Consider the following 27,118-nt stretch of genomic DNA (forward strand, 5'->3'; position numbering starts at 1 on the left):
TTAACATTTGGTTTATTGGGTTTGTACTTTGTTTCCTCCTGGATTAAGATTAGCAGCTGTTAATTTACTCTTACTATTATATAATAATCCTGAAAGTTTGTGAGGATGTCTCTAAGTACCTATGTATGTATGTTTGTTTCTCTTTAACGGGAAAACCATTGAAAGGATTTTGATAATACTTGGCAGCGATATAGCCTGTTCACCAGAATAATAAAGGATATAGAAATATCGCTGATTTTCTACGCATGAATATGAAAGTGATGAAGATATCTTCGGCGATAACGAATATCTATATAGTATGTCTCCATTGTAATTATTATTATTGTAGTGACAACATGAGTGGAAGGACATAGTGAATGACGTAACAGTCAGCATATTTATACACAACCACAGAGTAGTTTTATCTTATTAAGTTTTTAGTGTCTGGAGAGATTTTTTAGATACTTATTCAACTCGTTAATGATACAATGCCGGAGCGCAGCTAGTAATATAATGTAATCTTATGATTTACTAGCTGCTCCGCGCGGTTTCACCCCCGTGGCTCCACCCCTGTTGGTCTTAGCGTGATGATATAATATAGCTATATTATAGCCTATAGCTAGGTTACTATCAGAAAGAGTTTTTCAAATCGGACCAGTAGTTCCCGAGATTAGCGCGGTCAAACAAACAAACTCTTCAGCTTTATAATATTAGTATAGATTTTGTCTGGGCATTGTTGCGCCAGAGCACGGTTATTTGGTACAGAGATAGCTTGAGACCTTAGGAAGGACATAGATAGAATAGGCTTTATTCCAGAAATCCCTCGGGAACGGGAACTATGCGGGGTATTCTGTGATTACGCCGGCGATGCCGCTGGCGGAAAGCTAGTAACAAAGAAAAGAACGAAAAATACATTGAATAAATATTATAATTACAATAAATTACATTAATTACATTAATAATACGAGACCAGGCGAGCGTGCAAGAAATAAATTGATTTTTCAATTAATCTGCGCATGTTGTAACATCACCACTGCTCGAACGGTGAAGGAAAACATCGTGAGGAAACCGACATGTCGAAGAATTAAAAAGTTCGACGACATGTGTCATCCGCCAACACGCACTTGGCCAGCGTGGTGGATTATGGCCTGTACCCTCATAGGAGGCCCGAGTCCCAGCAGTGGGAACGTATATGGGCTGATGATGATGATGACATTAATTTTTATTCAACGATTTCTTTGGCAAAACAATATAATTCATTAACACGCACCACATAAATTTTTGAAAAATTAACAACAATAAGTATATTAATATAAGATTGTACTCCATTCATTGCTTTTATTTTCCTAGTTTGGTTCATATTACAAGAATTAACGTCTAGAGTAGCCTCTGTAACCAGTCACCAGATTAGGTGTTACACCACTGCTGTAAATATTTCCGAAACCGAGCTTTTTATTATAATATCCGTAACCGAGATGATTGGCCTCATTGTAATAAGGGTTATTATAACCGTAATAGGAAATTAAGCCACCATTTCCGCCATTGCCGCCATACCCTCCAAAGCCCCCAATATTATTAGAATATCCCTCGTAATTATCACCTCTTTGATACTCGTAATCCTGTCCAATATAACTTGGATTATTGGCTCCATACGGATAAGCGCTTTCTCTCACAGGATTGTAGCCTCCTGCAGCTTTAGAATCATAAGCATATCCAGTATCTAATATACCATTCCCAGAAATAGTGTAGTCATAACCACCTGGATTGCTTCCAGCCCAGTCGTAATATTGGCGCGAATCTAAAACGAAAAGACGTGTATGAAAAATACATTGCCTACATTATATAAAAATTTACTAGCTGACTCTAACCTAACCTAACCAAGGTGCTAACAGAGGCACAGATATTCGAAGTCAATTAGTAGTAATAATTTGCAAAAAACGGCACACGGGGTAAAAATTAAGTTTAAAATCGGTTCAGTAGTTTTGGAGTCCGTCGTGACACGTTTGGTGACACGTACTTTTTATATAATAATTTAGAGATTAAAAATAGACTAGAGAATGAAGTACTCACAGGAACTACTCGCTGAATTCAAATCTAGATTCGTTAAGTCCTGTATTTTTGACGCTTTTGTATCAACAGGTATTGATGCGCATTTGCAGGCTACAACCAATGTGTACAACAAAACTTGGCATTGATAAAATTTGTCCCGAACCGCCATCTGTAAGTTTTGAAATTCAAAATACCTAGATAGATTGTTTTATTAATTAAATAATAAACATCGTCAACAAAACACAAACAACACGATATGATCATCTGGACATGTCAAGGACTGTAGCGATTTTAGAAAAATACACAATTTATTTCCGACTAGCTTCCGCCCGCGACTCCGTCCGCGTGGATGTCGGTCTTCGCGTGGATGGCTTATTTCTCCATTTTGAGTACCTCTGACATTAACATCTTATAAATATCTATTGGACCCAAATACGGCTAGGCCAATAATAATACGCAACGTGTGTTCGCGGTTCTACGGAACAACGTCTATAGATAAAACTGAAAAATTAAGATTAATTTTTTTCTACGTATTTTTCCAGGATAAAAAGTATCCTATTTTACGCTAAGGATAATAAGGTATAATTATACCAAGTTTCATCGAAATCGAACCGCTAGTTTTCACGTGATGCCTTCACAGACAGTGTGAACAGATGTGACAGACAGACAAAAATTTTTTTAATCACATATGGCCGTAGATAAACAAAAAGGATCCAACCCACAACATGACCGAAAATGAGTTAAATATACCAAACTGCTCGTCTAGGTCTATATTTTCGATTAGCAAAAACAATCCAAGTAAAATATGAATATTTTGACGTTAAATTGACACTGGGTACCAACCCACATGTATGGAGAAGCCATATTTTAGTTTCTTAAAAACAATCCATTCTTCTTGGATCATATTGTAAAACGCTCAGTCTAAGAAACTAACACAAAACTAAAATGTTTAAAAAAATCCAAAAGCATGTGGATCCTTTTAGATATTTAATTTTTATGATATTATGATGCAATAGATAAATCACTAAAAAGATTCAGAAAGCATGGATCTCTTTTGTTAAACTGAATTTTGTAGAAATGTATACTGGTTTAATAACAAAAACGATTCAGAACATTTGGATAGACTGAATATTATGTATTTAAAGCTTGAGGCGTTAGGCATGCATTAAGTTCACACTCCAAGTATCTTGATCGGGTCACACATCTTTGCCTTTTTTATACCGATTTTTCTAAAATAGAAGCACTTCGAAAATACCTGAAAAAATTTACGAAGCTGACGAACATGTCGAAGTAACAAAAAAAAAATTACTCGCACAGCTATCGCGCGCTCATGTGATCTTTATTACCTTCATTCAAGAATTGCCTATAGAAGACTGTAAGGTTTGTTGGGGATATAAATTATTAAGACTGAAATCGATTGTATGCGCACCTCCATCGACTAAACAGTTTAGTCATGTTGAATTCAAGAGGAGAATACAGCTCGACAGATCAGTTTAGTCGATGCAAAAGTTGTATGTATGGGCGGGCTCGAAAGGTAAATCTTCGGAGGTATCTGATAATGATTTTCAATGACTATGGCCAAATGTTAAAGAAAAGCCCAATTAGACGATTTGGAGTCAATCTTTGACTATTTATCTAAATACTGCCTGGATTTCTATAAATCAATCCAAGGGGGCAATCCAAGACTTCATGACGATGTAGATATGGCGATGAACCGGACTTTGCACACGAAGAAGAATAGTAAATCGGATAGAATTAATATGTTTTATATAAATAATGAAAAAAAAAATTGAAAGTTAGTTGTTTAATTTACGAAATTAAAAAAAAAATAAGGATCTTAGTAGCAATTAGCTACTTTGAATCGTTTTTGCGAAATGAAAATTCACTTATCATAATTGAAAATAGGTTTTATCAAAAAGGATCCTAACACACATTTAGCTGAATATTTCAAGAAATAATACTAAATTCAATAAAATTTGTTTGTAAGAATAAAATATACATTGACACACACACTTTTCCTTAAGAAGCAATTAACACAAGCAAGTCTTTATATGAACAAACACAGGTTAAACTTCAAACTTCAATAACTCAAAAGTAACATTTTGTGGGTTGGATCCTTTTTGGTTATCTACGGCCATATTTGGGTTTGGTATCCATCCAGTAACACCCCCTGGTATTTATTTTTTCAATATTTTCAATGTACAGAATTGACCCTTCTACAGATTTATTATATGTATAGATAATTGTTTTAATTTTCTCGGACTATACATTACACAATAAAATCATAAAGCCACACACGAATACACACACAACAATTAGGTATTTATAGTTATAATAAGCCAGACCAATTCGTATTCGTCAGACCTTGCGTCAGACCAAGAGCGTATGTGCATTGTGCCGAGCAAACGCCACACGTGTCGTGAAACTTCTTTGGCAGAAACCAAAATCGTCGCCTTAAGTCTATGACGTGGCGGTATTACCATGACGCGACCTTGAAATTTTACTCTCAACGCGCCTAAAGAAGTTTCACTTGAAAAGTGATGTGTGCAGTGTTGAATGTGTATTCATATTACAGTGTTATTTAAATACGGTCTACATAAACATAATAGGTACATAATACTTATACATACTTAAATCGAATCTAAATTGCAAATGAAATCTAATTTGCGTCGAATAATGAAATAACTAACATTCCAAATTAAAGCTCGTAATTACTTCGTGAAGGTGAGGCTTATGCTAGCTACTCACGATTCAATTTCAGCAACAATCTGTTGACACAATCTGCAGTGAGCCGACAGATTGTGTCGTCAATAGTATAGGGTCATTGCGCCTGTTCGCGTCCACATGCCTATTCGCGTCCATTTTGCGGATATCTTTTAGAAAATTCACGAAAATAAGTATACTTTAAGTAAAATTGTACTAAGAAAAATTTCCTATAATACCTCAATGTATAAGAGACATGCACACATATTCAAAAAAAGCCTGCGCATCGCCTATCCTATTTAAAAAAAATATTTAATTTTGGCTATTAAACGAAAGAGCTTAAACGCGCGGGATTTTGAGAAAAAAATAGTGCGCAGCGTCGCGTTCAACGGTAAGTATCTTATTGTTAAATGTGAATTTTTGAATATGTAACTGTTTCTTTACTTTGCTAACAAAACATGGATTAGTATGGATTGTAAATCAGCTTATATCTTTTACAATTAATAGCTAAAATAAGGTGGACGCGAATTACTACACCGAATTTGTACAACTTCCATTTTGCGTCCACGGTGGGCGCAAACTATACCTATAGTGCATAACAATAGAACATATTGCGTCCACGTTGTTTTTCATTACATAGCAATGAATTGTTTGTTAAAATATGTATTTAAAATAGATTGTAAATTTTCGACTAAGACTACAAGTTGATAATTTAAATTTTCATTCAAATTAGCAAATTTTTACGCTATTTTTTCATTTTAAAATGGGTATTCTAAGAGTCAATAAGTCTGTGGTTAAGAAAATAATAGTATATACTTAAACAAAAAAGAAATTTAATAGAAACTAAAAAATAGGGTAGGTAGGTAATCTTAATAGAACTTATTATTATTTATTTACTTAGCGTAACTTTGTTTTTTGTTAATAATGAGAAGATAAATATAAATAAGTTTTTCCAGTTTCCTTACAGTGAATGTTGATTTTAGGGTTCCGAACCTCAAAACGAAAAACCGGAATCCTTGTAGGATCACTTTGATATCCGTCCGTCTGTATGTCCGTCTGCCGGTCTGTCTTTCTGTCAAGACCCTTTTTCTCAGTAACGCGTGGAAGTATAAAGCTGAAATTTATATTGAATACTCAAGTCTACGGTCCCTTGAAGCAGTGAAAAAATCAAACTTATAAGCCAAAGTAATCAAAAGATACAGCCGTTTATGCTGCAAATTTTCGCAAATTACGACATTCGCAAGGGAATCAAAACCTACAGGGTACTTTACGTGAACACAGACACTTGAAGTTTGGTACGAAGCAACGTCTTATAGCACAAATAAGGGAAACATTGAAAAAATAATCATTTGCAGTTAAAACATATGAAAAAAAAACAGGTTAATACAGAACCCTCGGTGTGCGAGTCTCACTCACATTTGACCGGTTTTTATTAAATAACTATATTCGTAAATAAATAATGTATTAAAGTCTAATTTTTATTTGCATTTATCTGATAAAAAATCACCCAATACACTCTTAATTCCTTTTCTAAGCTGGTGGACGCGAACTGGTCCACAGGTGGACGCAATCTGGAATTTTTGGACGCGAACTGGGTAAAACGCCTAATTCTGCTATTTGTCTAGATAAATAAAAACCACATGATATTTCCAAGACAATTGAAAGTAAATCTTAAAATAGACTATGTAATGCACACGTTACATAAATTTTGCGTTGAAATTTGTTCTGTAACAATTTTATTTTCTCCTTCAAACTTTCCAACTGCACTAAGTGGACGCGAACTGGCGCAATTACCCTAGTTGAGGGCACGTTGGGGGTGTAACCCAACATGTTGCGAATTGCATCGGCGCGGAAGCAAGCAGACAAATTGTCTCAGCAGATTGTGTGCGTGTTGAAACGTGAGTATTGTGATTGCTCCAATCTCGGCTCAATCGCGCTGCCGCGATAACTAAAGAATGCAGTAATCGCAAAATGGCGGTTTTGAGATAAATGCGGGAAATACATTTTTACATAACTAGGTATTTGCGGAAGATGTTTTATATTTTATAGCCCTTGAAATCTATCAATAAAATTGGAAAAAATACAAGCTTTACAAAGATTTATCTTATATTTCATAAATTAGTATATCCATTAATAATGCGTATTATTGCGTTGAGGTTTAGCATCAGCCCCCCTAGCCAAGTGGATTTCTGTTAGCGTAACGTTCAATAGAATAGACTACGAATGTATGAGATTGACGTAAGCTGTAGATACGAGTGGATTTCTGTTAGGTATCTACAGCTTACGTCAATCTCATACATTCGTAGTCTATTCTATTGAACGTTACGCTAACAGAAATCCACTTGGCTAGGAGGGCTGGCCAGGCATCAACGTGACGTGCACACCACGTGCACACGTTGTGGCAAGCAATAGCGGAATGAAATTGTGTCATCAGATTGAGGGTTGGATGAATCGTGAGTAGAGAACGCTCAATCGCGACTGCAACAAATTGTGTCAGCAGATTGTGGGTTGTGTTGAACCGTGAGTAGGGCCTTTTATACGAACGTGACGTGCACACGTTGTGGCAAGCAATCGCGGAATGAAATTGTGTCATCAGATTGAGGGTTGGATGAATCGTGAATATAGAACGCTCAATCGCGACTGCAACAAATTGTTTCAGCAGATTGTGGGTTGTGTTGAACCGTGAGTAGGGCCTTTTATATTCGTTTGACCCTCAATGAATCAAGTTACATAGCAATTCTTGTCTTCACAATGTTAAATTATAGTTAAATGGAGCAAATTGATTAATTAAATACCTACTCGTCGATTAAAAGTTAAAACATTAGTAATATTACATACTTACCTCTGCCTATTTAATTATTTATTTAGGACGGTGACTTTGATAAAGTACCTTTGTAAATTGTTCTTTATTTTACATTTCGATTTGTGTGTATAATTTTATGTATCTAGGCAATATTTTTATTGCCTCCTCCTTTTTATTAAAAAAAGAAGGAGGTTCTCAATACGGCCGGTATATTTTTTTTTCTTTTTATAATATCGTAATTTTTATTAAATTTCTACACATTGTGTGTCTATTATTTGTTTTTAAATTTATAATTAAAATCTATACAAATAATTGATATTTATTATTTAAATTTTCAAACATTGAAAAAAAAAATGAATTTAGTAATAAACATTTCTGGATCAAATTCCTTACAGTTATTAATTAATACTCACATTAGTTTAGGTCTACTCTAAAGTACTGTATGATACAACAATAGCTGATGCGCTTTATGCGTTTGTGTATGTTGTTTCCGACTTTATAAACGTGGGACTTCTGCCGTACAATTGAGAATACTGGCTGAGGTTATAATGAGACTGTTTGTAAGCAAATCGGCCTTCTGCAGATGTCATGACGCACAGCAAATTTAGCATAACACAATGTGTCGTTCAACACATAAACCTTAGATGGTACCTTTACCGGCAACTAAGGTCACTTAACCCTAGACGCGCCTCACCGAAAATATCAGTGAGCGCGTGGGGATCATTTTGCAATCCTCACAAAAAATGTTTATAATTTGTAAAATAATTGCCCTAATTGATCATTAGTTATATATAAATTATAAAATATAGACTATTTTTAACTTTTATAAAATAGCTACTGAATTCTAGATGCGTCCCGCGGTTTACCCGCATAAGTGAGTTTTTTTAACACCAGAATAATAAGTCAAAACCGTCAAAAACGGTCCAGCCTTTCCAGAGCGGAAGGTTAGCAGGAGTAAACAGACAGATAGACATACAAAAATGATAAAAAATACTAATATAGATTATTATATTTATAAGAGAACCTATCTAGGGTTAAGAGCCTTAGATAGTGAGATATTTATCGTTTAAATACATACTTATGAACAATAGATATTTTAACTTACCTAGTATTTTAATTATTATGCTTGCGTTTTTTTAATTTATTTGAATGGCTCCTTCCGGTTGGTCCAATTCAAATTTTGCCCAGTTGTGACCATTGGGAGGCAGGTTAGTTTCTTTTAAAAAAAATATTCTAAGTACCTAACTACATTTAAGTAAGATGATGGTAACTAATTTCGTTGAAACTAGGTAAATAGTTACCTATATAAATAAAAAACAATATCTTGCGCTATGTTAAGTGCATGTTAAAACTGCACTTATGGATGAGGTACCTTCCTACAGCTAGCTCGTTCTCTATCGTTCGATTCATCGGGACTTGTAAAATTTAGAGGCGTGAATGTGGCGCGCCCCGATGGTGTCTGTCGCGACCTCTACTATGGGCCTTTTATTGGTTCATTAATTAATGTTCACCATTGAATAAAACCATAGCGGCTGCACACACAGCCATGCACTCTGTTATCTGTAGTGTATGAATGTCAGTCAACAAGCGGCAGGCCAGGCCGGGACACGCCGAGGGTACGGTCAGTATGGGACGTTATAGACGTTTGCAGACGGGAAAGCACGACAAATACAACCAAAAAACCTTCCTGCATGAACTTAATTTACAGGAATAATGGCAGAATTTTAATAGGGAAATCATTAAACATTACTCTTGCGTGTTATTTTCTCACGCTTCGTTGCATAGACACATAAGGACAAGGTTATTTACTTAAACATTTCTGTTGAGCTTAGTCTTTGAATAACTAGGTAAGTAGGTACCTACTAAGTTATTTTTTTCACACATTGTGATATTTTTATTGTTCTTATTGTCTTTACTAGATTTCCGCCCGTGATTCCGCCGCGCCCAAGATTATTTACTTGTCCAGTAAATACATAATAAAAGTGATGAAGCAGCAAACGCAGATTCTTCTTTAAAGTTTTTAAGATTAGCAATAATTACTCAAAGCGCAAGTGGTATGAACCGTTTTTACAACGTTTACATATAACTTTCAAGCATTATTTCACACCATCACTTTCATTACATACCTATTATGAAACAAAGGCGCTTCCCGCTGCCTTTTGTTCCTATATTATATGCTTAGATCTTCAAAACTACGCAACGGATTTTAATGCGGTTTGTTTTAATAGATAGAAAGGTAGGTACACGAGGAAGGTATTAATATTATTATAAGGCTTTCGTACACATTACCTAAAATAAAACGATACGTCATGTTGGAGATATCGGAAACAAAATTAGCCGTCTGGGAGTTGTCGACGAAAACCCTATTAAAACCCTTATTTGTATATACAAATAAGGGTTTTAATAGCGTTTTATATCCGACTATATACGTATATAGATACCTATATACGGATATAGTCGGGTTAAAGTGCGTTGAAATCGTGGGTAAAGAAGTCGTAAGTCGTATTTTACGTAAGAAAATATAAATTACTGGTCATCCTTATCAGGATTCAGGATAATAAGATATATTCGTGAATTTATTGTATTGTAACTGGGTTTTGATAACTAAGTATACAAAATTTTAAATCCTTAGGTTTAAAATGGGCCAAAATCGAAACAAAAGGAAAATTGGTTACATACTTACAAACATATGTTTTAAGCTGATCCTGGCGATCCTTATCAGAATAATAGGATAAAATATTATGATATTATTATATTGTCACCGGACCTTGATAAGTGTACAAAATTTGAATAAAATTCGTCGGTTTTAAGTGGGTCAAAATCGAGTCGAAAGAAGTCGGTTACATACAAACATACAGGTGAAGCTAATAAAAGCGTGTTAAATAAAAAATAAATAAAATAAAGAAATGTTAAATTATCACCTAATTTAACATTGCTTTATATTATTTACTTTTTTCCTCCTAAAACAATATTTAAGACGTAGAAAAGATTTTTATTTTTATTTTATAAGTCTTTTCCTTCTTATTGAAAATGTGGTTTATACTTAAAGTAGGTAGGTACTAGGTAGTTAGATGTAAATTGAGGTTAAATAAAGAAAGTCTATATATTTTTGATATTAGTTTATTTTACACTATTTTTAGACTTCATATAACTTTACATTATAGGTACACATCAAATGACACTTTAAATTATTCATAAAAGTTGAGTAATTCATATTTATAAAATCTCTAACATTGGGTACATCTATATATATATATATTTTTGTACATAATATATGTAATTTTCATCAACATATCAGAATTTACTCAACTAGGAAATTTCGAAACCGTCCAAGTACAAATCGGCCAGTTCCAAAATTTTTACCTCTTATCCCTTATTAATCTACTTACAATAATTATATCTATTTAAATTTTCGTATTTAATACAATCTTCTTTTCATCTTTTTCGCCATTAAGAGCGCGTGCATGTACAGCAATTCGGCGAAGATTCTTTTTGGGAACTTTAATTTCATTCATTAATAAGCTTTCTAGTTCTGGTAGCGACTTAATTTCTTTTAAGTCTGTCAAATTTACACTGCGTCCTCCGCCGAATCTGCCCAAGAATCTATAGATGTCTCTGTTCGCTTGGCACTGGGCGCAATTATAAGATACAGGTACTGCATTAGGGAAATTTTGTTGCGCTGTTTGCATATCAGTTGTGCCCCCTGGACAGCTTGGAACAAAAACTACTGGTAGGAAACCTATAATACCATATGGTGAATAGTACTGATTCTGATTTGCCATTTGACCTTGGGAGACAGCTGTACTACTGCTGTTATTGCCTGGATTCAGGAGATAGCATGGACATGAGCCTGGACTTGGGACGATTGGCAGTGGATATGGAATTACGTAGATCGGAAATGGGGGCATGTAATGTCCTCCCGGCGGATAAACTGGAGGTTGTACTCCTGTTCCTGAAGGTGCACCTATTGAATCACCACCTGTAATAATTAAATAACAATGTAAAGTAAAAGTAAAAAGAAGTGAAGTGAAGTCCCATGTCCCCTAGTGGGGTAAGGGGCAGATGCATTATACAGCTGTTTCACTGATCGAATTTCTTTTGAGAGACAAGTAGGTGTTCAGCCTTTTGTGTCCTGCCAGACCGAGACATTTTTTTTCGTCTCCACTGGGAATCGAATCCAGGACCCCTCGGTTCTACGCTCACGCGTCAACCACTGTACCAAGGAGGCGGTCACGGTCAAGTAAAAGTAAAAAAAAGTAAAACATGTTTATTCAAAAAATCAAGCATACAATCTCGTTGAACTTATGGCAATAAGGCTGTTAACACAGCAAATAGAGTATACAATATTTGAACCAAGATGACCACACTAGACTCATGGCATGTATTGTAAGCAGCAATACAAAATATTAAGAAACAAACAAAATTAGACATGGATGTAAATGAAATGTCGATTTATTAATGTTTTAGGAATAAATATTGTAATTTAAATATTATTATTTATGCTTTATTTTATTAGATAAAACTTAAAAATGAACAAAAAATAAATAACTATCAACCTAAAAATACAAATAAAAAGATACTTTTTATGTGTGTGTGCTGAATGCGTTAGATTTAAGACCTAATCAAATTATCCGTTTGTTGAAAAGAAAAAGAGAGTATAAACCATTTTTAACAGACTTCAAAAAAAAGGAGGAGGTTATCAATTCGGCCGGTATGTTTTTTTTTTTATGTATGTACACCGATTACACCGAGGTTTCTAAACCGATTTACGTGATTCTTTTTTTGTTCGATGCGGGATGGTGTCGAATTGGTCCCATAAAAATTTTATTCGGATAGGCCCAGTAGTTTTTATTTTATGAGCATTTTTGTCTGTATTTGTAAATGTTGCAAGTGCAAGTTTGAAGTCGGTTGTTTTTAACGCAGTTATTGACTTGTTAAATAATTTTCTTTAATATATAGTTACTAAAAAAAATGGATATCTGATTCTGATAATTTTTAATTTTTTAGTTTAGTTATCAAAATACAGACAGGTAGGTACTTAAAGACAGTAAGTATGGACATGCACACTTCGAATGTAATAATTATTATCAGTTAAATAAAGTAATTTTTAAATAAATTGATGGCTGAATAAAAAAAAAACAATCTTCTTTGTCAATTTTTACAAACTTTGCATATTTTACATATTTTAAGATCGTGAAATAAATAGCCTATAGTCTTATACAATGATTCTATTAAACTTAGCTTAAATCATACTAAAAAGACAGTTAACAAATGATACCGTAAAATGGGGTGAATAGAATTCAAGGGGGAGAATAGAAAAAAAAACGACATTTATTTCCGTGCGTTAGTGTGCCAACACTGATTAGTTAAAACAGGAACTTTTGTATTTTTTCGATAGTTCAACACTGGCTGTATGATGACAATAGACAAAATATGAGTGAAGTTCCTCATATGCCTCCTCCACACTACTCGCGAAGTTGAACGAGGTTAGACAAATAGAATAACGTAGAGAGGCACTTCGGCTTACTTCGTCCAACTTTACCTCGCCTCGGCCGACTTCCGTTTGTTGTCGGTTTTTGCGCCCGAGTCAAAGGGCACGAAGTTACCTGAAGTTCGTTCTGAATATGAACGTATGCGCTCCTCGCGAAGTTGAACGAGTGTGTAGTGTAGCACCGCGGACTTCAGTCAACTTCGGCCGAGTACTTCGCCGAGGAACTTCGCGAGTAGTGTGGAGGAGGCATTAAATGCGAAAAATTATGTGTCAAAGTGATCAACACAACGGCTCTGATTTTGTGACGAAAGAATATTTCTATTTTTAACCGACTTCAAAAAAAAGGAGGAGGTTATCAATTCGGCCGGTATATATTTTTTTTTTTTTTTTTTTTATGTATGTACACCGATTACTCCGAGGTTTCTGAACCGATTTACGTGATTCTTTTTTTGTTCGATGCGGGATGGTGTCGAATTGATCCCATAAAAATTTTATTCGGCTAGGCCCAGTAGTTTTTATTTTATGAGCATTTTTGTCTGTACTCGATGACTTAATTGGAATGTAGCAAGTAACTTTGATTCACTTCCCGGTAACCGATTGAGCTGAAATTTTGTATACGTATGTAAATTGGATAGCGATGAAACATTATCATGACATAGAGCTGATTTGATGATGGAATCGGAAGGTGGCAATAGGAACTCAGTAATATGTTGACTCAACTTTATCGAGTTTGGGCTCGTTTGATTCGTGTTGAAAATTACACTAAAAAGTATTAAATAAAATTAACTGCGTTAAAAACAACCGACTTCAAAAACGGAAAAGTAAAAAATAAAAAAGATTTGATATTATTAATTACTACATATTATTTAGATGTGCTATTTATTAAATAGGTTTGAAGTCGGTGCCAAACACTAAGCACTTAGTATTAAGCCCGTGCACCGACATCAAACCTATTTAATAAATAGCACATCTAAATAATATGTAGTAATTAATAATATCAAATCTTTTTTATTTTTTACTTTTCCGTTTTTGAAGTCGGTTGTTTTTAACGCAGTTAATTTTTTTTATTGTTGTCATTACAATTAGTGATCAATACGGTACCTCCGTGCAGTGTTATTATTTTCCTGTTGTTGAAACATAAGAGGGTAAATCAGAGTTTTATAGTTTTTGAAAAAAGTGTCTAAAACTGAATTCATTCGAATTAAGAAATATTTTGGGGTGAAAAGAAGTCGTCTGTGGGGTCAATAGAATCCAAGTATGGGGCTAATAGAAACGAGTAAAGGCTAAATAGAAACGCTTTAGGGGTGAAAAGTAATGCAAATGGGGTGATTGAAAATGACATCGCTAGGGCTGTTACGCAAAATTATACCTGATACTTTTTTTGTAATAGTTAGTTTATGTGTATATTTTCATTCGTATTGAAAATAAATGTTTATTTTTTTGTTTAGATTACTTTGGACAATGCCGCGCATTTATAAACCTGAACCTGGAGGCTTATGGCCCGCTCCAAGTTTGAACTCTCAACCAATGAGAGCGCCAAACGTGGTCGATGTGTATAATTAAGTCTATCGTAATGACATGGTAGAGGTTCTGGATTTTAATGCGCTTTAACCAGCGTCAAGTTTTATGGGATTGTGAAATCTCTTTATACTAAAAGTGTACTATCATGTGACATCATTCGAAGTCTTGTTGTTGTATCATCCTCATTTTTATTTGTGACAAAATAAAAATACGTTGTTACACTATGTTTTGATAATCTAACTGACAGACTAAACATAATTTTTCAGTAAAATCCACTTATGTTTATAAAAAGTTTTTTTTTTGTATGGGTGATTTGCCCTAATTGTTTTTGCATTGTTCATAATATAATTAACTATCCCTGTTCTGTTTTTTTAAAGTTGATGGTACTTACTTTATTAAATAATTTGTAGGTATATGTACTAAGTACCTACATAAATAAATTTTGACAACCCTGGCATTTTTTTCTATTGACCCCCTTTTCGTCTCCATTCACCCATATCGCGGGTAAATAGAAAACATGCACATATTGTGATTTATTAAATAAATGACGAGGAAATTAAGTTAGTTTTTCATTGAAAACAGTTTAATACACTTTAACTCACAAGACTCAATTACTGCTACCTTCGGAATTTGCTAAAACCATACTGAAATTTCGATTCAAAAGTTGAAATCGTTTCTATTCACCCCATTTTACGGTAAGTATAATTTAAAGAATATTTCGAAATAACGACTACAATTATTATAGTACATTTTGTTTGTATTTATAATACACGATTTCAAGATATTGTCATTAGCGGTCGATTACCTGTATTGCCTGGGTAATGTGCGCCACCACCGGTAGGACCTCCGGGTGACCCTGCAGTGTCTGGCTTTCCTTGTTGTCCTGTAAATGATAAAATAATAATTATAGTGTACATATATTATATAATATGATGGATGAGGTAGATACTATTTTGTAGAAATATGTTTTTGTGCTTATCACAACTAATGGAACGGAAAAACATCGTATGATGTGAAAAAAATATAAAAAATCTGGAGAACCGTCCGTGCCTTGAGTTCCTGGTGCACCTGGCAAGCCTGGTTGGCCAGGTTGTTCCGGCTTATTACCGCTGCCGCCTACAGGACCACTTGGACCTGCCACGCCTGAGCTGCCTGGACCTCCAGGTCCACCTGGTCCACCTGGACCTCCTGGAGCTCCTGGTCCACCTGGTGTGACAGGATAATTGCTGCCGCCTAAAACATAACATTATTATTAATGTCGACAAGTAAATTATTATAAAAAAACGTTATGCAGAATACGAAAGAGTACGTGAAAGTAGTGGATACAGTAATATTTATTAACGTTGAATAATAACGCAGTTATGCTTTTGATTTCATATTATTCTATGCTATTACCGCTGCCGCCTACAGGACCACTTGGACCCGTCACTCCTGAGCCGCCTTGACCTCCAGGTCCACCTGGTCCACCTGGAGCTCCTGGAGCTCCTGGACCACCTGGTGTGACTGGATAATTGCTGCCGCCTAAAACATAACATTTTTATTAATGTCGACAAGTAAAGTATTATAAAAAACGAAATGCAGAATACGAAAGAGTACGCGAATGAAGTGGATACAGTAATATTTCATAACGTTTAAAAATAACCCAGTTATGCATAATATACCTGGAGGGTAGTAACCGCCTCCGCTAGGACCAGTTGGACCTCCTGCTCCTCCTGGGCCGCCTAGACCACCTGGGCCACCCGGAGCACCTGTGGAACCAAACATTATATTAAAAATATTCTTTCATTAGGTACTTCGGTTTTCTTTTAGCTTTCAAAAATATGTACTAAAAAGACAGATATAGACAAATGATATAATTTAAAGAATGTTTCGAAATAACGACTACATTATTACATTCTGTGTCAGTTCAATGCACGATTACAATATATTGCTATTAGCGTTCGATTACCTGTATTGATTGGGTAATGTGCGCCACCACCGGTATTACCTCCAGGTGACCCTGAAGTGCCTGGCTTTCCTGGTTGTCCTGTAAATGAAATAAAATATAGAATATTAGCGGTTCGCCCCGGCTTCGCCCGTGCTACCTACATGTTTACGTTTTTTTCATAAAAACTATCCTATCTCTCAAGTTGGATCGAACTGCACATGATTTGCGAATTTTATTATAATCGCAAAGGGGTTTAGAAGTCCATTGAGGACAAACATTGTGACACGAGATTTATATATATTAAGAAGATTATTTGTATGAGTTACATATTATTTTATAGAAGTATGTATAAATTTATAAAAGAATAGAAAAAAATTTGATCACGAGGCGGGACTCGATCCCGCATCGTTTCACGCCGATCCGGGGCGGATGCTTGACCAGACTCAGCCAGAGTTTTAGCATCCGCTATCCCGTGACCCGCCAGAGCGATCGAATTTATTCTATTCTTTCAGTTTTATGTGTCTAATAATATAATAATAATATATTCATTTATTCAAGTAACTAGGACTCAATTTGTTAATAACAATTAATAACTTAAAAATTATGTTAGTAAGAATACTATTTATTATACAATTTATTACAATTAATTACAATTTATTATGACTGCTAGAAATGCACTCCACCGCTACAAAGCTATCAAGGAAGCAGACAGTTTGCAGCAGTGGTTTACATACCAGCAGTCGAGCCGACTCGCTATACAGCGCATGATTACATTGGGGCTGTCCCGCACACGGCGCACCAGGGATGTGCATCTCTTTCGCATTGTAGCGTAAAAACAATCTATACGAGCTTCTGCAAACATCCCTGATGCGCTGCAATAACGGGGCAGCCCCATTAACACCCGGAACGCGTTATTATATTGAACACGGAGCGAGCTGTAAGAATGTCGAGTATGACTTGCCCATAGGCTGCACGTGTAGAAAGATGTACAATACGCACGAAATAGGGTTTTTTTAACTTCAATAGAACAACGTGCAAACCTACGAGCTATCATATAAGCTAAGGGACACACCGCGCGCTATCAATTGCGATGATTAATAACCATCTCAACCAATACGAAACATTTTTCAATCAATACAATATTGTAACGATGGAACACGACCTTTTTGTTGAAGATATTTTTGGTTTTAATGGCACTCAAATGCTCCATAAATCTGGAGAACATGTGCAGAACCGTCCGTGCCTTGAGTTCCTTAAAACTTTCAACCCTTTTAGACTTCACACTTCAATGTGTATTTTTTATACCATGTAAGTACTGTTTTCTAATTATAACTGTAATTTAATACTATATCAGTTTGTATGTCCCATTAAATAAACGTTTTTTCTTCTTCTTCTTTTACTCATGAATGCTTACATTATTTTATTAAATTGATATTGTTAAGTTGGCTTATACGTTTTACTTTTCCACATCATCAAGGTACCGTAGACAGGAGTATTGGATATAAGTTTCAGCTTGATGCATCCACGCGTTCCTGAGAAAAAGGGTGCTGACAGACAGACAGACAGACGGACAACTTAAGGGTTCCGTTTTTTTCTTTTGAGATTCGGAACCTTAAAAAAGGGATTGTTAGAAGACCTTGGTGCGCGAGTCTGACTCGCACTTGGCCGGTTTATTTCTTTTTTCAATCAAGAGACCGTATGACACGTATGAGTCGGTACTGAATGTAATTTAACATGTAATAAAAGAACTACTAACCGTTAGTGCCTGGGTAGTTGCCATTAGGTCCATTTGGTCTATTAGGGCCTCCTGGTCCACTAGATCCACCAGGACCACCGGATCCACCTGGCCCACCGGATCCACCTGGCCCACCTGGTCCCCCAGGACTTCCAGGAGATCCTGAATTTCCTGGATTATAACCACCACCTGAAAAAGATGTCACAGAGCATTATTATAATGCTGAAATATTTATTGTTTATATGAAAACAGAGAATGCGGAACACTCTTGCGCGTAATAATAATAATCAAACCTGCCATTTTAAATTAACATTAAGGAATAAATTTTGAATAATACATGGACGTATTACAATATGTTACGGTTGAAAAGTTTATTGAAATTACCTGGATAGTAACCATCGCTTGGGCCTGTCACGCCTGGGCTACCTGGAGTACCTGCAGTTCCTGGAGTTCCTGGTAAACCAGGAGCTCCGGATTGACCTGGTTGTCCTGTGTAAAATATTTTGCTTAATGGACATCAGCTATGCTAAATGGTTAGTACAATTTCTCTATATATAAAAATGAATCCCTATTTCCCTTGATCACGGCAACACGCGTGAACAGCTGGACCGATTTCGATAACTCTTTTTATAAAATATTTCTTGAAGTACGAGGATGGTTCATGTAGAAAGAAAACGTAAATAAATTCCACGGGCGAAGCCGGGGCGGACCGCTATTTGACAATAATTATGTGTTATATGTAAATTTGGTTTGCTTAAAGTGTCTCTCCCAATGAAATACATATTATAGTAGTCAATGTTTTTATTTTACTTTATTTCTCTGTCTTCTGTTAGTGCAATAAAGTATTTTTAATCAACAAAGGAATGAAATTACGAATATTTATTTTTCTCGTATGTTGGGAAAAATAGGGGATTTACCATTTGAGTCTTAGCATGTCAATTTATGAATTATTTAGTAAAATATTGTACCTTGATATCAATAGAGTAAAGAATCACAGTAAAAAATATTTGGAAAAGTTTAAAAGAGACCGTTTGACGGGTATGAGTCAGTAGGTACTGAATGTGATTTAACATGTAATAAAAGAACTACTAACCGATAGTGCCTGGGTAGTTGCCATTAGGTCCATTTGGTCTATTAGGGCCTCCTGGTCCACTAGATCCGCCAGGACCACCGGGTCCGCCTGGCCCACCTGGTCCGCCAGGACTTCCAGGAGATCCTGAACTTCCTGGATTATAACCACCACCTGAAAAAGGTGTCACAGAGCATTATAATAATGCTAAATAATCATTGTGTATATGAAAATAGAGAATGCGGAAAACTCTTGCGCGTAAAAGTAATCAAACCTGCCATTTTGTATTAAAATTAATTAATGATTTTTTATTAATACGTGGTCGTATTACAATATGTCACGGTTGAAAAGTTTATTGAAATTACCTGGATAGTAACCACCGCTTGGGCCTGTCACGCCTGGGCTACCTGGAGTACCTGCAGTTCCTGGAGTTCCTGGTAAGCCTGGAGTTCCGGCTTGACCTGGTTGTCCTGTGTAAAATATTTTGTTTAATGGACATCTATGGTTAATGGTTAGTATAATTTCTATATAATTATATAAAAATGAATCCCTATTTCCTTTGGTCATGGCATCACGCGTGAACAGCTGGACCGATTTCGATAACTCTTTTGATAAAATATTCCTTGGAGTACGAGGATGGTTATTATAGAGAGAAAACGTAAATAAATTCCACGGGCGAAGCCGGGGCGGACCGCTAGTTGACAATAATTATGTGTTATATGTAAAGACGAACACCCAAAAAAGCCCCAGTCCCGACGCAAAAGGAACTTATCTCAGTTTTTTGTGTATTTTATGTAGAGTATTTATTGATATGTGTGATGCCCGCAGGTAGTGGCCTTCCATTTGATATTGCCAGTCAAAAATTAAAAAAATTGCTATTTTTGCAAACGCAAACGTTAATAAGATGTAGAATCCAATCAAGGCATGTGCAAGTAAAACTTATTACACGAATATTTTGTACGATAGCGAAGAACAAGGACGAAATGCCATAAAACAATGTTATTGTTCGTGCATACACGGCCGCAGGACACTTGGGAGTTGCGCACACGTCATAAGCATTTTATATTATCTTGGCCGGGCCCGCTATAATATGGAGGAAATACAGCATCCTGCGGAATTCTTAGACGAAGTATTACTTGACATTCAAAAATTTTAATTTGGAACAATAAAAACACACAAATACAAAAACTTTATGAACAATGGCACCTATAAAAGCTTAAATAAGCTGTGGCACATTGAAATATAAATGTGAATAAAAATGATTTACGCTATTATAATCTTGATAAAAAAATATTCACTTCCTGCTGGCATCACACATATCAAAAAATACTCTACATAAAATATACAAAAAACTGAGATAAGTTCCTATTGCTTCGGGACTGGGTTAATTTTGTATCGAGCTTGGGTGTTCTCCTTTGGTTTGCTTAAAGTGTCTCTCCCAATGAAATACATATTATAGTAGTCAATGTTTTTATTTTACTTTATTTCTCTGTCTTCTGTGAGTATTATAAAGTATTTTTAATCAATAAAGGAATGAAATTAACTAATAATTATTTTTCTCGTATGTACGGAAAAATAGGGGATTCACCGTTTTAGTCTTAGCATGTCAATTTATGAATTATTTAGTAAAATGTTTTATCTTGATATCAATAGAGTTTAGAATCACAGTTACAAAAATATTTGGAAAAGTTTAAAAGAGACCGTTTGACGGGTATGAGTCAGTACTGAATGTAATTTAACATGTAATAAAAGAACTACTAACCGATAGTGCCTGGGTAGTTGCCATTAGGTCCATTTGGTCTATTAGGGCCTCCTGGTCCACTAGATCCGCCAGGACCACCGGGTCCGCCTGGCCCACCTGGTCCACCAGGACTTCCAGGAGATCCTGAACTTCCTGGATTATAACCACCACCTGAAAAAAATGTCACAGAGCATTATTATAATGCTAAAAAATCATAGTGTATATGAAAATAAAGAATGCGGAAAACTCTTGCGCGTAAAAGTAATCAAACCTGCCATTTTGTATTAAAATTAATTCATGATTTTTTATTAATACGTGGTCGTATTACAATATGTCACGGTTGAAAAGTTTATTGAAATTACCTGGATAGTAACCACCGCTTGGGCCTGTCACGCCTGGGCTACCTGGAGTACCTGCAGTTCCTGGAGTTCCTGGTAAGCCTGGAGTTCCGGCTTGACCTGGTTGTCCTGTGTAAAATATCTTGTTTAATGGACATCTATGGTTAATGGTTAGTATAATTTCTATATATATAAAAATGAATCCCTTTTTCCCTTGGTCACGGCATCACGCGTGAACAGCTGGACCGATTTCGATAACTCTTATTATAAAATATTCCTTGGAGTACGAGGATGGTTTTTATAGAGAGAAAACGTAAATAAATTTCACGGGCAAAGCCGGGGCGGACCGCTAGTTGACAATAATTATGTGTTATATGTAAATTTGGTTTGCTTAAAGTGTCTCTCCTAATGAAATACATATTATAGTAATCAATGTTTTTATTTTACTTTATTTCTCTGTCTTCTGTGAGTACTATAAAGTATTTTTAATCAACAAAGGAATGAAATTAACTAATAATTATATTTCTCGTATGTACGGAAAAATAGGGGATTCACCGTTTTAGTCTTAGCATGTCAATTTATGAATTATTTAGTAAAATGTTTTATCTTGATATCAATAGAGTTTAGAATCACAGTTACAAAAATATTTGGAAAAGTTTAAAAGAGACCGTTTGACGGGTATGAGTCAGTACTGAATGTAATTTAATAATAAACATGTAATAAAAGAACTACTAACCGATAGCGCCTGGGTAGTTGCCATTAGGTCCATTTGGTCTATTAGGGCCTCCTGGTCCACTAGATCCGCCAGGACCACCGGGTCCGCCTGGCCCACCTGGTCCACCAGGACTTCCAGGAGATCCTGAACTTCCTGGATTATAACCACCACCTGAAAAAAATGTCACAGAGCATTATTATAATGCTAAAAAATCATAGTGTATATGAAAATAAAGAATGCGGAAAACTCTTGCGCGTAAAAGTAATCAAACCTGCCATTTTGTATTAAAATTAATTCATGATTTTTTATTAATACGTGGTCGTATTACAATATGTCACGGTTGAAAAGTTTATTGAAATTACCTGGATAGTAACCACCGCTTGGGCCTGTCACGCCTGGGCTACCTGGAGTACCTGCAGTTCCTGGAGTTCCTGGTAAGCCTGGAGTTCCGGCTTGACCTGGTTGTCCTGTGTAAAATATTTTTTTTAATGGATATCTATGGTTAATGGTTAGTATAATTTCTATATATATAAAAATGAATCCCTTTTTCTCTTGGTCACGGCATCACGCGTGAACAGCTGGACCAATTTCGATAACTCTTATTATAAAATATTCCTTGGAGTACGAGGATGGTTTTTATAGAGAGAAAATGTAAATAAATTTCACGGGCAAAGCCGGGGCGGACCGCTAGTTGACAATAATTATGTGTTATATGTAAATTTGGTTTGCTTAAAGTGTCTCTCCTAATGAAATACATATTATAGTAATCAATGTTTTTATTTTATTTTATTTCTCTGTCTTCTGTGAGTACTATAAAGTATTTTTAATCAACAAAGGAATGAAAATAACTAATAATTATTTTTCTCGTATGTACGGAAAAATAGGGGATTCACCATTTTAGTCTTAGCATGTCAATTTATGATTTATTTAGTAAAATGTTTTATCTTGATATCAATAGTGTTAAGAATCACAGTAACAATAATATTTGGAAAAGTTTTAAAGAGACCGTTTGACGGGTATGAGTCAGTACTGAATGTAATTTAACATGTAATAAAAGAACTACTAACCGATAGTACCTGGGTAGTTGCCATTAGGTCCATTTGGTCTATTAGGGCCTCCTGGTCCACTAGATCCGCCAGGACCACCGGGTCCGCCTGGCCCACCTGGTCCACCAGGACTTCCAGGAGATCCTGAACTTCCTGGATTATAACCACCACCTGAAAAAAATGTCACAGACCATTATTATAATGCTAAAAAATCATAGTGTATCTGAAAATAGAGAATGCGGAAAACTCTTGCGCGTAAAAGTAATCAAACCTGCCATTTTGTATAAAAATTAATTAATGATTTTTTTATTAATACGTGGTCGCGTTACAATATGTCACGGTTAAAAAGTTTATTGAAATTACCTGGATAGTAACCACCACTTGGGCCTGTCACGCCTGGGCTACCTGGAGTACCTGCAGTTCCTGGAGTTCCTGGTAAGCCTGGAGTTCCGGCTTGACCTGGTTGTCCTGTGTAAAATATCTTGTTTAATGGACATCTATGGTTAATGGTTAGTATAATTTATATATATTATATAAAAATGAATCCCTTTTTCCCTTGGTCACGGCATCACGTGTGAACAGCTGGACCGATTTCGATAACTCTGATTATAAAATATTCCTTGGAGTACGAGGATGGTTTTTATAGAGAGAAAACGTAAATAAATTTCACGGGCAAAGCCGGGGCGGACCGCTAGTTGACAATAATTATGTGTTATATGTAAATTTGGTTTGCTTAAAGTGTCTCTCCTAATGAAATACATATATTATAGTAGTCAATGTTTTTATTTTACTTTATTTCTCTGTCTTCTGTGAGTACTATAAAGTATTTTTAATCAACAAAGGAATGAAATTAAGTAATAATTATTTTTCTCGTATGTACGGAAAAATAGGGGATTCACCATTTTAGTCTTAGCATGTCAATTTATGAATTATTTAGTAAAATGTTTTATCTTGATATCAATAGTGTTAAGAATCACAGTAACAATAATATTTGGAAAAGTTTAAAAGAGACCGTTTGACGGGTATGAGTCAGTACTGAATGTAATTTAACATGTAATAAAAGAACTACTAACCGATAGTGCCTGGGTAGTTGCCATTAGGTCCATTTGGTCTATTAGGGCCTCCTGGTCCACTAGATCCGCCAGGACCACCGGGTCCGCCTGGCCCACCTGGTCCGCCAGGACTTCCAGGAGATCCTGAACTTCCTGGATTATAACCACCACCTGAAAAAAATGTCACAGAGCATTATTATAATGCTAAAAAATCATAAAGTATATGAAAATAGAGAATGCGGAAAACTCTTGCGCGAAAAAGTAATCAAACCTGTCATTTTGTTTTAAAATTAATTAATGATTTTTTATTACTAAGTACGTGGTCACGTTACAATATGTCACGGTTGAAAAGTTTATTGAAATTACCTGGATAGTAACCACCGCTTGGGCCTGTCACGCCTGGGCTACCTGGAGTACCTGCAGTTCCTGGAGTTCCTGGTAAGCCTGGAGTTCCGGCTTGACCTGGTTGTCCTGTGTAAAATATTTTGTTTAATGGACATCTATGGTTAATGGTTAGTATAATTTCTATATATATAAAAATGAATCCCTTTTCCCATGGTCACGGCATCACACGTGAACAGCTGGACCGATATCAATAATTCTTGTTATAAAATATTCCTTGAAGTACGAGGATGGTTCATATAGAGAGAAAACGTAAATAAATTCCACGGGCGAAGCCGGGGCGGACCACTAGTTGACAATAATTATGTGTTATATGTAAATTTGATTTGCTTAAAGTGTCTCTCCCAATGAAATACATATTATAGTAGTCAATGTTTTTATTTTACTTTATTTCTCTGTCTTCTGTGAGTACTATAAAGTATTTTTAATCAAGAAAGGAATGAAATTAAGTAATAATTATTTTTCTCGTATGTACGGAAAAATAGGGGATTCACCGTTTTAGTCTAAGCATGTCAATTTATGAATTATTTAGTAAAATATATTTTATCTTGATATCAATAGAGTTTAGAATCGCAGTTACAAAAATATTTGGAAAAGTTTAAAAGAGGCCGTTTGACGGGTATGAGTCAGTACTGAATGTAATTTAACATGTAATAAAAGAACTACTAACCGATAGTGCCTGGGTAGTTGCCATTAGGTCCATTTGGTCTATTAGGGCCTCCTGGTCCACTAGATCCGCCAGGACCACCGGGTCCGCCTGGCCCACCTGGTCCGCCAGGACTTCCAGGAGATCCTGAACTTCCTGGATTATAACCACCACCTGAAAAAAATGTCACAGAGCATTATTATAATGCTAAAAAATCATAAAGTATATGAAAATAGAGAATGCGGAAAACTCTTGCGCGAAAAAGTAATCAAACCTGTCATTTTGTTTTAAAATTAATTAATGATTTTTTATTACTAAGTACGTGGTCACGTTACAATATGTCACGGTTGAAAAGTTTATTGAAATTACCTGGATAGTAACCACCGCTTGGGCCTGTCACGCCTGGGCTACCTGGAGTACCTGCAGTTCCTGGAGTTCCTGGTAAGCCTGGAGTTCCGGCTTGACCTGGTTGTCCTGTGTAAAATATTTTGTTTAATGGACATCTATGGTTAATGGTTAGTATAATTTCTATATATATAAAAATGAATCCCTTTTTCCCATGGTCACGGCATCACACGTGAACAGCTGGACCGATATCAATAATTCTTGTTATAAAATATTCCTTGAAGTACGAGGATGGTTCATATAGAGAGAAAACGTAAATAAATTCCACGGGCGAAGCCGGGGCGGACCACTAGTTGACAATAATTATGTGTTATATGTAAATTTGATTTGCTTAAAGTGTCTCTCCCAACGAAATACATATTATAGTAAGGTCAATGTTTTTATTTTACTTTATTTCTCTGTCTTCTGTGAGTACTATAAAGTATTTTTAATCAACAAAGGAATGAAAATAACTAATAATTATTTTTCTCGTATGTACGGAAAAATAGGGGATTCACCGTTTTAGTCTAAGCATGTCAATTTATGAATTATTTATTAAAATATATTTTATCTTGATATCAATAGAGTTTAGAATCGCAGTTACAAAAATATTTGGAAAAGTTTAAAAGAGGCCGTTTGACGGGTATGAGTCAGTACTGAATGTAATTTAACATGTAATAAAAGAACTACTAACCGATAGTGCCTGGGTAGTTGCCATTAGGTCCATTTGGTCTATTAGGGCCTCCTGGTCCACTAGATCCGCCAGGACCGCCGGGTCCGCCTGGCCCACCTGGTCCGCCAGGACTTCCAGGAGATCCTGAACTTCCTGGATTATAACCACCACCTGAAAAAAAATGTCACAGAGCATTATTATAATGCTAAAAAATCATAGTGTATATGAAAATAGAGAATGCGGAAAACTCTTGCGCGTAAAAGTAATCAAACCTGTCATTTTGTATTAAAATTAATGAATGATTTTTATTAATAAGTACGTGGTCGCGTTACAATATGTCACGGTTGAAAAGTTTATTGAAATTACCTGGATAGTAACCACCGCTTGGGCCTGTCACGCCTGGGCTACCTGGAGTACCTGCAGTTCCTGGAGTTCCTGGTAAGCCTGGAGTTCCGGCTTGACCTGGTTGTCCTGTGTAAAATATTTTGTTTAATGGACATCTATGGTTAATGGTTAGTATAATTTCTATATATATAAAAATTAATCCCTTTTTCCCTTGGTCACGGCATCACGCGTGAACAGCTGGACCGATTTCGATAACTCTTATTATAAAATATTCCTTGGAGTACGAGGATGGTTTTTATAGAGAGAAAATGTAAATAAATTTCACGGGCAAAGCCGGGGCGGACCGCTAGTTGACAATAATTATGTGTTATATGTAAATTTGGTTTGCTTAAAGTGTCTCTCCTAATGAAATACATATTATAGTAATCAATGTTTTTATTTTATTTTATTTCTCTGTCTTCTGTGAGTACTATAAAGTATTTTTAATCAACAAAGGAAT

General features: G+C 35.5%; 2 protein-coding genes and 1 long non-coding RNA gene across 3 annotated transcripts in view; 1 reads left to right on the forward strand and 2 right to left on the reverse strand.

The window, feature by feature from the left end:
- Positions 1–1,206: 1,206 nt before the first annotated feature.
- Positions 1,207–8,104, reverse strand: LOC123692674 (prisilkin-39-like). The gene is made up of 3 exons (XM_045637447.1): positions 7,948–8,104; positions 2,050–2,197; positions 1,207–1,777 (listed from the first exon to the last, which is right to left on the reverse strand). The coding sequence occupies exons 2-3, from the start codon at positions 2,195–2,197 to the stop codon at positions 1,350–1,352; spliced, it is 576 nt and encodes a 191-aa protein (XP_045493403.1). The 5' UTR covers positions 7,948–8,104; the 3' UTR covers positions 1,207–1,349.
- A 2,674-nt stretch (positions 8,105–10,778) lies between these two features.
- The window catches only part of LOC123692649 (collagen alpha-5(IV) chain-like), a 53,935-nt gene continuing 37,595 nt past the window's right edge, over positions 10,779–27,118 (reverse strand). The window contains exons 33-53 of the mRNA XM_045637419.1: positions 26,641–26,745; positions 26,296–26,445; positions 25,587–25,691; positions 25,242–25,391; positions 24,536–24,640; positions 24,191–24,340; positions 23,481–23,585; positions 23,139–23,288; positions 22,434–22,592; positions 22,093–22,242; positions 21,381–21,485; positions 21,040–21,189; positions 19,643–19,747; positions 19,302–19,451; positions 18,593–18,697; positions 18,230–18,397; positions 16,495–16,572; positions 16,208–16,294; positions 15,597–15,779; positions 15,352–15,429; positions 10,779–11,513 (exon numbers count right to left, since the gene is read on the reverse strand). Of these exons, the coding sequence (XP_045493375.1) occupies positions 10,939–11,513; positions 15,352–15,429; positions 15,597–15,779; positions 16,208–16,294; positions 16,495–16,572; positions 18,230–18,397; positions 18,593–18,697; positions 19,302–19,451; positions 19,643–19,747; positions 21,040–21,189; positions 21,381–21,485; positions 22,093–22,242; positions 22,434–22,592; positions 23,139–23,288; positions 23,481–23,585; positions 24,191–24,340; positions 24,536–24,640; positions 25,242–25,391; positions 25,587–25,691; positions 26,296–26,445; positions 26,641–26,745 (3,113 nt within the window). The 3' untranslated portion in view covers positions 10,779–10,938. The remainder of the gene's footprint in view (positions 11,514–15,351; positions 15,430–15,596; positions 15,780–16,207; positions 16,295–16,494; positions 16,573–18,229; positions 18,398–18,592; positions 18,698–19,301; positions 19,452–19,642; positions 19,748–21,039; positions 21,190–21,380; positions 21,486–22,092; positions 22,243–22,433; positions 22,593–23,138; positions 23,289–23,480; positions 23,586–24,190; positions 24,341–24,535; positions 24,641–25,241; positions 25,392–25,586; positions 25,692–26,295; positions 26,446–26,640; positions 26,746–27,118) is intronic.
- Positions 14,083–15,106, forward strand: LOC123692280. Its single transcript, XR_006751512.1, has 2 exons — positions 14,083–14,170; positions 14,474–15,106. It is a non-coding gene; the product is annotated as an uncharacterized LOC123692280 (long non-coding RNA).

The sequence above is a fragment of the Colias croceus genome, chromosome 6, assembly GCF_905220415.1.
Source record: "Colias croceus chromosome 6, ilColCroc2.1".
NCBI classification, from domain to species: Eukaryota; Metazoa; Arthropoda; class Insecta; order Lepidoptera; family Pieridae; genus Colias; species Colias croceus.